Source organism: Xenopus tropicalis, chromosome 2 (assembly GCF_000004195.4).
Source record: "Xenopus tropicalis strain Nigerian chromosome 2, UCB_Xtro_10.0, whole genome shotgun sequence".
Taxonomy (NCBI): domain Eukaryota; kingdom Metazoa; phylum Chordata; class Amphibia; order Anura; family Pipidae; genus Xenopus; species Xenopus tropicalis.
In genome coordinates, this window is record NC_030678.2 from 177955351 (window position 1) to 177968428 (window position 13078).

Consider the following 13078-nt stretch of genomic DNA (forward strand, 5'->3'; position numbering starts at 1 on the left):
AGTGCAGAATGTGTATGGGCAGTGCCAGCAGTGCAGCTATACTGTATCTATTTTACCATTTACTGGTTAGTAACAACAACAACAACAACAAACATTTGTAAAGCGCTTTTCTCCCGTATGACTCCTGGTCTCCCTATTGGGTAACTACAGGTATAGGACCCGTTATCCAGAATGCTCGGGACCAAGGGTATTCCGGATAAGTGGTCTTTCAGTAATTTGGATCTTCATAACTTAAGTCTACTAAGAAATCAATAAAACATTAATGAAACCCAATAGGATTATTTTACATCCAGTAAGGATTAATTATATCTTAGTTGGGATCAAGTACAGGTACTGTTTTATTATTACAGAGAAAAGGGAATCATTTAACCATTAAATAAACCCAATAGGGCTGTTCTGCCCCAATAAGGGGTAATTATATCTTAGTTGGGATCAAGTACAGGTACTGTTTTATTATTACAGAGAAAAGGGAATCATTTAACCATGAAATAAACCCAATAGGGTTGTTCTGCCCCAATAAGGGGTAATTATATCTTAGTTGGGATCAAGTACAGGTCCTGTTTTATTATTACAGAGAAAAGGGAATCATTTAACCATGAAATAAACCCAATAGGGTTGTTCTGCCCCAATAAGGGGTAATTATATCTTAGTTGGGATCAAGTACAGGTACTGTTTTATTATTACAGAGAAAAGGGAATAATTTAACCATTAAATAAACCCAATAGGGCTGTTCTGCCCCCAATAAGGGGTAATTATATCTTAGTTGGGATCAAGTACAGGTACTGTTTTATTATTACAGAGAAAAGGGAATAATTTAACCATTAAATAAACCCAATAGGGCTGTTCTGCCCCAATAAGGGGTAATTATATCTTAGTTGGGATCAAGTACAGGTACTGTTTTATTATTACAGAGAAAAGGGAATCATTTAACCATTAAATAAACCCAATAGGACTGTTCTGCCCCCAATAAGGGGTAATTATATCTTAGTTGGGATCAAGTACAGGTACTGTTTTATTATTACAGAGAAAAGGGAATCATTTAACCATTAAATAAACCCAATAGGGCTGTTAGGGGGTTAGGAACCCCCTACCCAACATCCCCCGGCAGGGCATTCCCCAACCCCCTCACTGTGAAGAACCATTTGTGCAGCTTCTAAAGTTGGGGCCTCTGATGTGTTCGTCTGATCGAAGGGAAAGAAGATCCCCCACTATCTGTCTATAATATCTACTAATTATTCATAAAGACCTTATTTATATGTATTATATTTTTGTATAAAGAAATGGAGATTATTTTTATTTCTATCATTTGAGCCCATAAACATGAGATCTTATTGGGTCATTTTTATTTTCTAATAACCATCTAATAGCCCTATAACCATGTGATCTTCTTGCAATTGACTGCATATCTTTGTTTGAAAATCTCACGCTATTTGCTTGCCCTGCAGATCCCGTATGGACACTGACCTGACTAAACCTATAAAGCCAAATATGGAACCAGGGATCTCCAACCAGTCATTCATTTTCTCCTACACTGACTTTACTCTCTTGGGTTTCCCTGGGATATCTCGATGGAGGCCCCTCCTGGCAATCCCATTCTTCTCCGTCTACTTAGTTATATTGATTGGGAATTCTCTCATCATCCACCTGATTTACAATGAGAAGACCCTCCATTCCCCCATGTATTTTCTCATCTCTGTGTTCTTTGCCAGTAACATGGGTGTTACTACAGCCATATTGCCAAAATTCCTCCTAGACTTGTTATTTCAACTCAACCAAGTTTCCCTGACTGGCTGTCTTCTGCAGATGTTTTCTATTTACTTCATGTCCTTATGTGAGTCTGGCGTTATGCTATTAATGTTCTTAGACAGAAACATAGCAATCTGTAGGCCACTGCATTATCATAACATCATGACAAAGAACTTCTTGGTCTCACTCACACTCATTGTAATAGCTCGGAGCTTCGCCCTGGTTTGCCCATTTGTCATATTTACCTCTATGACCCAGTTCTGCAAGTCAAACATGATTTTGCATTTTGCATGTGAACCTCTGGCAATTCTCAGTCTTGTATGTGGAGACACCACCAAACTAGAGACAGTTGGGCTGATTATACGCATTCTTGTTCCTGTACTTGATGGAATTCTACTCATGATTTCCTTCATATCCATACTCTACACAGCCATGAAAAGTGCCACTGGGAAATCCCGATACAAAGCTCTTAACACCTGCGGGACCCACTTCATTGTGGCAATTGTGGCCTCCCTGTGTTCCCTGGCATATTCCAGCGTGTGGAAGATGGAAACCGTTTCAGTAGATGTCAAGCATCTGTTCACTGCACTCTACATAATGCTACCAGCTTCCTTAAATCCCTTTATATATGGAGTGAGGGTTTCGGAGATCAGAAAGAGTCTGGTTAAATCCTGGGAAAAAAGAACAAATTATTCTCATCATGAGATGGGAGCCATTCCCAGCCTCATACCAAGCCTGAAGCAGGGACCTAAGTAGTCCTAAAAGCCTGTGTTCTATCTACTAAGCTTAGCAATCAAAGGAATCACCTATATGTCCTGGTTTTGAACACTTTCCTGTTACATAAGTACCTAGTTTATCGTGCAGAATATCTGATCTAAATGTAATCTTTGTTACATTTTTTAGGATCTGTGAGGAAAAGAGTCTTTACTTTCCAATATATTTACTTATCTGTCCTCTATTTGCCCAACACACAACTACCAACACATTAATGGGCGCTAGACCATATCTCCCTTGGCTCCTGCCTGTTTCAGATGTTCTTTATATACACAGCTGTGATACTTGAGTCCACTGTGCTGATGATCATGGCCTTAGATAGGTATCTGGCCATCTGCAGGCCCCTGAGGTATCACAATATAATGAACAACCGTTTGGTGGGACAACTTTTCCTCACTGGTTTAGTTCAGAGCAGCCTTTTCTCCTCTTCAGTTATCATTGTGGCTTCCCAAGTCCAGTTCTGCAGATCCAACATCATCTGGAATTTTGTTTGTGAGAACATGGTGCTCTTGAATCTCGGCTGTGGAGACATCTCTAAGATCCAAGTGTTGGGACTGATGGTGAGGGTCCTGGTTACAGCCATGGGCATCAGCTTTCTCCTGGTTTCATACCTGTACATCTTCCACTCAACAATGAAGATCGCTAGAGGCAAAGCCCTACACAAAGCTCTGCACACTTGTAGCACACACCTGATAGTGGTTGTGTTGAACTACAGTTGTGGCTTATCAGTCTCTGACAGTACAAGAAGGGATTACAAGGGGGTTATAATTTTCACACAGGATTAGAAATATCACAAATATAAAAAATGGAAATATATATGAATATATGATCTATGCCCTTTTTTAAAGCTGCCATTGGAAAACAAGAAGATGTACAAACTCAAGTGATGACCATACTAGTTGGCTCCCAGCTAGGGTTTAGTTGGATTCAGGTACATTACGTTGATATGTTTGAAGTTTGGTTGGGTTCCTTTAGCTTATAATGAGGTTACAGTTACATCTATAATATATAATAAACGTATTCCATATGCTGCATGTTGGCCTGTCTGTCTATAAAGGAGAAGGAAAGGTGCCAAGTTGTTCAGCACCCCCTCCTGCCCAAACTGAATCTGTCACTCTACGTTGGCACTCCTATTCTTCTTATAAAGCACCAGCCCAAGGTACTGTTTGCCGCCATGTTTTTCTGGTCTTCCAAGCACCCCCTGCAACTGTAACTATTTAATTAATATATAAAAACTATTTACTAAACTTACTATTTTCCAAGTTCCATCAGTGTTGGACTGGGGTGCCAAGGGCCCAACAGAAAACCTCTCCCCTTCTCTGTTCAATCACTTTCTTTAGTCTCTTAATTACTACTTTTTACGTACTATTATCTATTATTTCCTCCATTTCTCCTCATATAGAGGAATGGTGGAGGCATACAAGGCAAATGGTCATGGGCAGGAGGGCCCACTGACACCGGAGCCCACCGGTAGTTTTCCTGGTATCCTACCAGTGGGCTCAGCTGTCAGTGGGCCCTCCTGCCCCTGACCATTTGCCTTGTATGACTCCCATTACCTCTTTGGAACTGCCAGGGAAATTCAGTAACCGGTGATCACTTGAGGTGAAAAAGTGAAAAAAGTTCATTAATTATTTAATGAATAAACACGCGGTGAGGATTCGGCACAGTCAAGAGGCAAAATACTGAACATACCCAGCGCAGATACCCAGAGTGTTTATACCTTTGGACATGGGAACATTATGGGAGTGAAAAGGGAGTTACTGGTGGGTAGAGATGTCGCCCACAGCCCAGAAAAACAAAGAACTGCTCCTACAGCCAAACGGGGGGCTCTTTCTTCAAGGCCAGGGTAGCAGTAACCAAGGCTTGGGAACAGGATCCATCCAAGTCAGAAAGGGGAGGCGGCAGAACTTAATTGGAGGTGAAAAGAGGCAAAAAAATGAAGGGAATGGGGCCCAAACTCAATAGGAGAGAGGCACGGGCAGAGAGACAGCCAGGGGTTCTTTAAAGGGGAACTGTCACCCACACATAAAAAGCTGTATAATAAAATATTACGCGTGAAACCCAAGTTCTTTTTTAATAAAATCATCCATACCTGCGATAAATGTATTTAAAAATCTGAGCTGTCAATCATATATACAGTGGCTTGCAAAAGTATTCGGCCCCCTTGAACTTTTCCACATTTTGTCACATTACAGCCACAAACATGAATCCATTTTATCGGAATTCCACATGAAAGACCAATACAAAGTGGGGTACACGGGAAAGACCAATACAAAGTGGGGTACACGGGAAAGACCAATACAAAGTGGGGTACACGGGAAAGCCCAATACAAAGTGGGGTACACGGGAAAGCCCAATACAAAGTGGGGTACACGTGAGAAGTGGAAGGAAAATCAGACATGATTCCAAACATTTGTTACAAATAAATAAGTGCAAAGTGGGGTGTGCGTAATTATTCAGCCCCCTTTGGTCTGAGTGCAGTCAGTTGCCCATAGACATTGCCTGATGAGTGCTAATGACTAAATAGAGTGCCCCTGTGTGTAATCTAATGTCAGTACAAATACAGCTGCTCTGTGACGGCCTCAGAGGTTGCTAAGGGAATATTGGGAGCAACAACACCATGAAGCCCAAAGAACACACCAGACAGGTCAGGGATAAAGTTATTGAGAAATATAAAGCAGGCTTAGGCTACAAACAGATTCCCAAAGCCTTGAACCTCCCACGGAGCCCTGTTCCACCGATCATTCAGAAATGGCAGGAGTATGGCACAACTGTAACCCTACCCAGGCACGGCCCCCCCCTAAACTCACAGGCCCAACAAGCGCTGATCAGAAATGCAGCCAAGAGGCCCATGGTGACTCTGGGGGGGCTGCAGGGATCTACAGCTCAGGGGGGGAATCTGTCCATAGGCAACTATTAGTCGGGCACTGCACAAAGTTGGCCTTTATGGGAGAGGGGCAAGAAGAAAGCCATTGTTAACAGAAAACCATAAGAAGTCCCGTTTGCAGTTTGTCACAAGCCATGTGGGGGGGGGGGGGGGGGGCAGCAAACATGTGGGAGAAGGGGCTCTGGTCAGATGAGACCAAAATGAAAAAACGCTATGTGTGGCGGAAACTAACCCTGCCCATCACTCTGAACCCACCATCCCCACTGTCACATATGGGGGGGCAGCATCATGCTCTGGGGGGGCTTCTCTTCAGCAGGGACAGGGAAGCTGCTCAGAGTTGATGGGAAGATGGATGGAGCCAAATACAGGGCAATCTTGGAAGAAAACCTCTTGGAGACTGCAAAAGACTTGAGACTGGGGCGGAGGTTCCCTTCCAGCAGAGCAACGACCCTAAACATAAAGCCAGGGCAACAATGGGTTAAACCCAAACATATCCATGTGTTAGACTGGCCCAATCACAGCCCAGATCTAAATCCAATGGAGAATCTGTGGCAAGATCTGAAAACTGCTGTTCCCAAAGGCTGACCCTCTAATCTGACTGAGCTGGAGCTGTTTTGCAAAGAAGAATGGGCAAGGATTTCAGTCTGTAGATGGGCAAAGCGGGTAGAGACATACCCTAAAGCCTGGCAGCTGGAATTGCAGCAAAAGGGGGTTCTACAAAGTATTGACTCAGGGGGCTGAATAATTACGCACACCCCACTTTGCACTTATTTATTTGTAACAAATGTTTGGAATCATGTATGATTTTCCTTCCACTTCTCACGTGTACCCCACTTTGTATTGGGCTTTCACGTGGAATTCCAATAAAAGTGATTCATGTTTGTGGCTGTAATGTGACAAAATGTGGAAAAGTTCAAGGGGGCTGAATACTTTTGCAAGCCACTGTATATAGAGGCCATGCCTGGGCCTAATATGCTCATTATCCAGTTCCTGTAGTTATTATACTGCCATGCCTGGACCTAATATGCTCACTATCCAGTTCCTGTAGTTATTATACTGCCATGCCTGGGCCTAATATGCTCACTATCCAGTTCCTGTAGTTATTATACTGCCATGCCTGGGCCTAATATGCTCACTATCCAGTTCCTGTAGTTATTATACTGCCATGCCTGGGCCTAATATGCTCACTATCCAGTTCCTGTAGTTATTATACTGCCATGCCTGGGCCTAATATGCTCACTATCCAGTTCCTGTAGTTATTATACTGCCATGCCTGGGCCTAATATGCTCACTATCCAGTTCCTGTAGTTATTATACTGTCATGCCTGGGCCTAATACGCTCACTATCCAGTTCCTGTAGTTATTATACTGCCATGCCTGGGCCTAATATGCTCACTATCCAGTTCCTGTAGTTATTATACTGCCATGCCTGGGCCTAATACGCTCACTATCCAGTTTCTGTAGTTATTATACTGCCATGCCCGGGCCTAATACGCTCATTATCCAGTTACTGTAGTTATTATACTGCCATGTCTGGGCCTAATACGCTCATTATCCAGTTCCTGTAGTTATTATACTGCCATGCCTGGGCCTTATATGCTCATTATCCAGTTCCTGTAGTTATTATACTGCCATGCCTGGGCCTAATATGCTCATTATCCAGTTCCTGTAGTTATTATACTGCCATGCCTGGGCCTAATATGCTCATTATCCAGTTCATGTAGTTATTATACTACCATGCCTGGGCCTAATATGCTCATTATCCAGCTCCCATGGCACAGGGCAGCAGATTTTTTTTCTCTCTTTCTGTTTGAAATGCTGGGAGGTATTTAAAACCAAACTGGCACAACAATTATCAACCCCGGGGCAATTTGCTTGTGTTGATAAAAAGCCCCAAAGAGCCGCATGAAGCCACTGGCCAATCAAAATACCGACGCCAAAGGTGGAACCTGAACCCCTGTGTAGTTGCTGTAGGAGCGTATAGTAGTGAGGAGTATTTACTTACTGAGCAGGGCAGGGGGCTGTGTGTTTAGACTGAGGGTGAAAGTGACCCCTAACTGTTCCCTATAGAGGGGCCCTGTAACTACTACTACTGGGGCCCAAGAGTGAGTCCTGTAGCCCCAGAGCCGCTGTGTGTGTAACGGCTGCTACTGGCCCTGATTATTGTATTTATTAAATTGGGAACAGAAATATCTCACTATTTCCCATTCATGGGATTTATTTCATTTTTCGCTAAACATTTCAATTGGTTAAAGTTACTGAACTACAACTCCCAGCATCCCCTGCAGCCACCAGCAGGGAAGTCAGTGCTTTCTTGGAAATTGAAAAATCAACTTGCCCTTTATTTGTTGTGTGTTTTAGTCTCTCTCTCCTCCTGTTGGGAAGGTCCCTGTGCGGAACCTTATTTCTCGCTCTGAGCCTCTCATGTCCCTACTAATAGCGGGTATAAATGTCTCTGTACCCACTGGGGCCGCCCTGAGATGAATAAATACAGTCAGGGAGAGAGATCGCTGATCGGGGGGAGAACCTGGGACAGGTAAGTGCAACCCCAGTACATTCAGCTTCTGCCTTATGGCCGGGTGGGCACATTAAAGGGGAACTGCTCCTTAATAATAACATAGAACTTTATCCTTAATACAAGAAAAGATCATTATAAGCAACATTTTTCAGTTTTTTATAAATATAATCTCTGTCTGTCATTTGCTACTGTCTGCACTGCTGGTCCCGACTCATGCAGCAGGCAGCGCTCCTCTAGCTAAGACTCAATTCCCACAATGCCTTGCATGTTCTGTGATTAAAAGACCTGTGACTACAGTGGAGTCTTGGCTGTAGAGCAGGTTTCAGCAGTCAGAACCAGCAGTGCAGGGAAGGGAAAGGGACAGACACAGTGACAGTTACACATAACTATAAACCCAGTGAGAATGAGGGATGAATGGATATTGGGGAGTTGTATCAGGAGTCAGAACCAGCAGTGCAGGGAAGGGAAAGGGACAGACACAGTGACAGTTACACATAACTATAAACCCAGTGAGAATGAGGGATGAATGGATATTGGGGAGTTGTATCAGGAGTCAGAACCAGCAGTGCAGGGAAGGGAAAGGGACAGACACAGTGACAGTTACACATAACTATAAACCCAGTGAGAATGAGGAATGAATGGGTATTGGGGAGTTGTATCAGGAGTCAGAACCAGCAGTGCAGGGAAGGGAAAGGGACAGACACAGTGACAGTTACACATAACTATAAACCCAGTGAGAATGAGGAATGAATGGGTATTGGGGAGTTGTATCAGGAGTCAGAACCAGCAGTGCAGGGAAGGGAAAGGGACAGACACAGTGACAGTTACACATAACTATAAACCCAGTGAGAATGAGGAATGAATGGATATTGGGGAGTTGTATCAGGAGTCAGAACCAGCAGTGCAGGGAAGGGACAGGCAGGAGCGGCAGTTAGAATCCGTATATACTGTATATTAATAGTGAGAGGAAAGCGCAGAGGGAGGAGCCGCTCTCAGTGTGGGACAAGGGGCAAGTTCCGCCTCCCCTCCTGCCCCGGTGCATTTCTATTCATTAACCCTTTCATTAGTGCATAAGGCAGAATGAGGAATAGCCCAGTCGGTCTCTGTATAACATTGGCATAAGGTTGGCACTAAAGAGAATCTCTCTCTCCCAGCATCCCCTGAGGGCCCCAGGCTGTACGGCACAGCGTTTGCTCTAACGACCCTACTGGCACCTCTGGGGTTAATGCCACACTCTGAAGCCATTTCTGCATTGCACTACATTAACCCCAGGCATGCCAGTAACATTTCATATGTTGTGTTTGTTACAGTGGGGGGGACAGGGCGAAATGGCTGCTGCTCCCTGCATCTCACTGTGTATAATGTGCCTGGGGGGTCAGTACCCCCTGCCTTACAGTGTCTGTCGGCCCTATTAGCTGCACCTCCAGCAGGGGAAATAGTTAGATGGTAGGTGCTAGGGTTGGACTGGGCCGGAGGGGCACTGGGGAAAAAGCAAGTGGCCCCACTGGCCCAGATCCGATCTCTGCTGGGCGTTCCTGGGCCTGCAGTTCCCCCTCTCCTTATGACCATTGTTAGGGTTGGGTGGGTGGTGGGGGTCTGGGGGTGTGTGTGGGGGCCACAGTGGGGGTTCCATAGGGGGGTGCAGGGCCCCTGGGGCGGTATCAGTTTCCATTGATGTTGGTTGGAGGCTTTATTATTACATCAGCAAAGGATCTGCTCTTACTGACTGGCCTTAAGCCCCCCAAAACAAAAATGTACCCTCTGCCTATGTACTAAATACTCGGGCAGGTTAGAGAAGCAAGGTAGGTACAGGGTAAGTACAGGGTAGGTACAGGGTAGGTACGGGGTAGGTACAGGGTAGGTACGGGGTAGGTACGGGGTAGGTACAGGGTAGGTACAGGGTAGGTACGGGGTAGGTACGGGGTAGGTACAGGGTAGGTACAGGGTAGGTACGGGGTAGGTACGGGGTAGGTACAGGGTAGGTACGGGGTAGGTACAGGGTAGGTACAGGGTAGGTACAGGGTAGGTATGGGGTAGGTACAGGGTACGTACGGGGTAGGTACGGGGTAGGTACGGGGTAGGTACAGGGTAGGTACAGGGTAGGTATGGGGTAGGTACAGGGTACGTACGGGGTAGGTACGGGGTAGGTACAGGGTAGGTACAGGGCACAGGTACCAAGGGGCACAGTGTAGCCTGGGCAGGCAGCTTCCAGTAACTGACAGCAGTGTTGGACTGGGGTGTGCAGGGCCCACTGGGGCTCCACCATCAACCGACCGCCCAACCCCCTGAGCGTCCGTACCTTATATATATATATAGGGGGGATCTAACAGGTATTTTTCTGATGTCCCAGCAGCCCAGTCCCACCCTGACAGACAGGGATCAGGAGTCGGAACAGCAAGTGCAGAATGTGTATGGGCAGTGCCAGCAGTGTGGCTATACTGTATCTAGGCGCCGGCCCCTCTGATCTTTGCCATTTTGTGCCACTTACAGTTCCACGTGGTTCTTCTTCATTGGTTTTTACCGTTTGCTGCTCAGTGAGGATAGTGGGTCTGGCATTCTGACTCCTCATCTCCCTGCCGGGTAACTACTTGTATTATTATTATTATTAACATTTATTTATAAAGCGCCAACATATCCCGCAGCGCTGTACAATAAGTGGGTTTCATACATTGGGCATACAGAGTAACATATACAGCAATCAGTAACCGATACATGAGGTGAAGAGGGCCCTGCCCAAAAGAGCTTACACTCTACAAGGAGTAACATATAAAGCAATCAGTAACCAATACAGGAGGGGAAGAGAGCCCTGCCCAAAAGAGCTTACACTCTACAAGGAGTAACATATACAGCAATCAGTAACCAATACAGGAGGGGAAGAGAGCCCTGCCCAAAAGAGCTTACACTCTACAAGGAGTAACATATACAGCAATCAGTAACCGATACAGGAGGGGAAGAGAGCCCTGCCCAAAAGAGCTTACACTCTACAAGGAGTAACATATACAGCAATCAGTAACCGATACAGGAGGGGAAGGGAGCCCTGCCCAAAAGAGCTTACACTCTACAAGGAGTAACATATACAGCAATCAGTAACCGATACAAGAGGGGAAGAGAGCCCTGCCCAAAAGAGCTTACACTCTACAAGGAGTAACATATACAGCAATCAGTAACCGATACAGGAGGGGAAGGGAGCCCTGCCCAAAAGAGCTTACACTCTACAAGGAGTAACATATACAGCAATCAGTAACCAATACAGGAGGGGAAGAGAGCCCTGCCCAAAAGAGCTTACACTCTACAAGGAGTAACATATACAGCAATCAGTAACCGATACAGGAGGGGAAGGGAGCCCTGCCCAAAAGAGCTTACACTCTACAAGGAGTAACATATAAAGCAATCAGTAACCGATACAAGAGGGGAAGAGAGCCCTGCCCAAAGAGCTTACAATCTACAAGTATTGCTCTGACTTATTGTATTGGGCATTTCAGTGATTTTAGCACATTTCTAGCTCAGGCACATTGGTATCCTTATAATAAACACCCCCCCATTCTTTGGGGGCATTTATCTTTACATGGTAGTAACGTTACATCTGGGGTAACTGATATATAATTGCTATAGTTGGACTGGGCACAATTGGGGGATATGGAAAATAATTTAAAGGGGTGGGTTCACCTTTGCTATGTTATAGAATGGCCATTTCTTCTCTATTTATAGGGATGCACCAAATACACAATTTTGGGGTTCGGCCGAACCCCAAATCCTTTGTGAAAGATTTGCCCGACTACCGAACTGAATCCAAATCAGTTTGGGCAAACATGGATTGGGCCAAATCCTGCTGAAATCCTGAGCCCAATCCTAGATACAGTGCATCCCTAATTATTTATTTGTTTATAGTTGTTGAATTATTTCCCTTCTTCTTCTGACTCTGCAGCTTTCAAATGGGGGTCACTGACCCCGGCAGCCAAACCCTATTGCTCTGTGAGGCTCCAGTTTTATAGTTATTGTTACTTTTTATTCCTTATCTTTCTATTCAGCCCCTCCCCTATTCATATACCAGTCTCTCATTCAAACCACTCCCTGGTTGCTAAGATAATTTGGACCCTAGCAACCAGATAACGGTAGAAAATCTAAACTGGAGAGCTGCTGAACAATAAGTGAAATTATTCAAAAACCACAAATAATAAAAAATGAAGACCAATTGCAAATTGTCTCAAAAGATTACTCTCTACATCATACTAAAAGAAAACTCTAAGGAGGGAATTAGCTGCTTTGGTGGTCTCTGAACCTCATATGGTAGCCTTTGAGGATAAGGTCTAAGATTGCATTTAACCTTCTGCCAGTCATTTCAAAGTTTTACATGGAGGTTATTCTTCCATCCCTCTGTCCCTGTTCAGGTTTGAAGAAGGAGACCTTGTGGCACACTCTTGATCTAGTGAGACCCATTAAAATTTATTTGGAGAGGCTTAGAAAAAAGGAAAAAGCCAAAAGGACTGTTCATAATATCAAACGGTTTTTGGAAAAGTCAAGCACTAGCCAAGAGGACTATCAACTCTATTGTTCTATTGGGAAATTCGGCAGGCAGGAGAGTTCCAAAGGGGTTGAAGGTCTGTTCCATTAATGTATTGGGCAGTTCCTGGGTGACAGAAGCCAGGGTGTCACCAGAAAATGTCTGTAGATCATTGAGAAGGTCTTCATTTAATTCTTTTGTTAAACATTATAAGTAAGTTTGGGAAAAAAGTTTCTGCTGATTAGTTAAATTAGTTATTTTTGTCCGTCCTCTTTTGTAGCTTTAGGAGTTCCCGTTGGTGAGTGCCGACCATGGGTGACTAGGGACTTCCTTGGCCGCATTCAACGGGGAATTCCCTCCCCATGGGGACAAGCTTGTTACTGAGACTAAAGGGGAAGTAGAATTTTTATCCTAATAGTAGGAGGTCCTATCTGGTGGCCTTCAGGGGGCTAAACCCATTGTAACTGGTTCCAAAGCTATCAGTTGAGCCCATAAACATGAGATCTCATTGTGAGGAACTGCATTTCATTTAACTGTTCTAATAAATACAGATTTCTAGGGAATATTAGATTCAGAATAAATCTCATGCTATTTGCTTGCCCTGCAGATCTCGAATGGACATTCATCTGACTAAACCTATAAACCCGAATAT

At 44.5% G+C, this 13078-nt stretch overlaps 1 protein-coding gene across 1 annotated transcript; it reads left to right on the top strand.

Annotated features, from left to right (window-relative positions):
• The first annotated feature begins 1452 nt into the window (after positions 1–1452).
• Positions 1453–2502, top strand: LOC116408618 (olfactory receptor 52K2-like). The gene has a single exon (XM_031896257.1). It carries the CDS (start codon positions 1453–1455, stop codon positions 2500–2502), a length of 1050 nt encoding a protein of 349 aa, XP_031752117.1.
• Positions 2503–13078: the final 10576 nt, after the last annotated feature.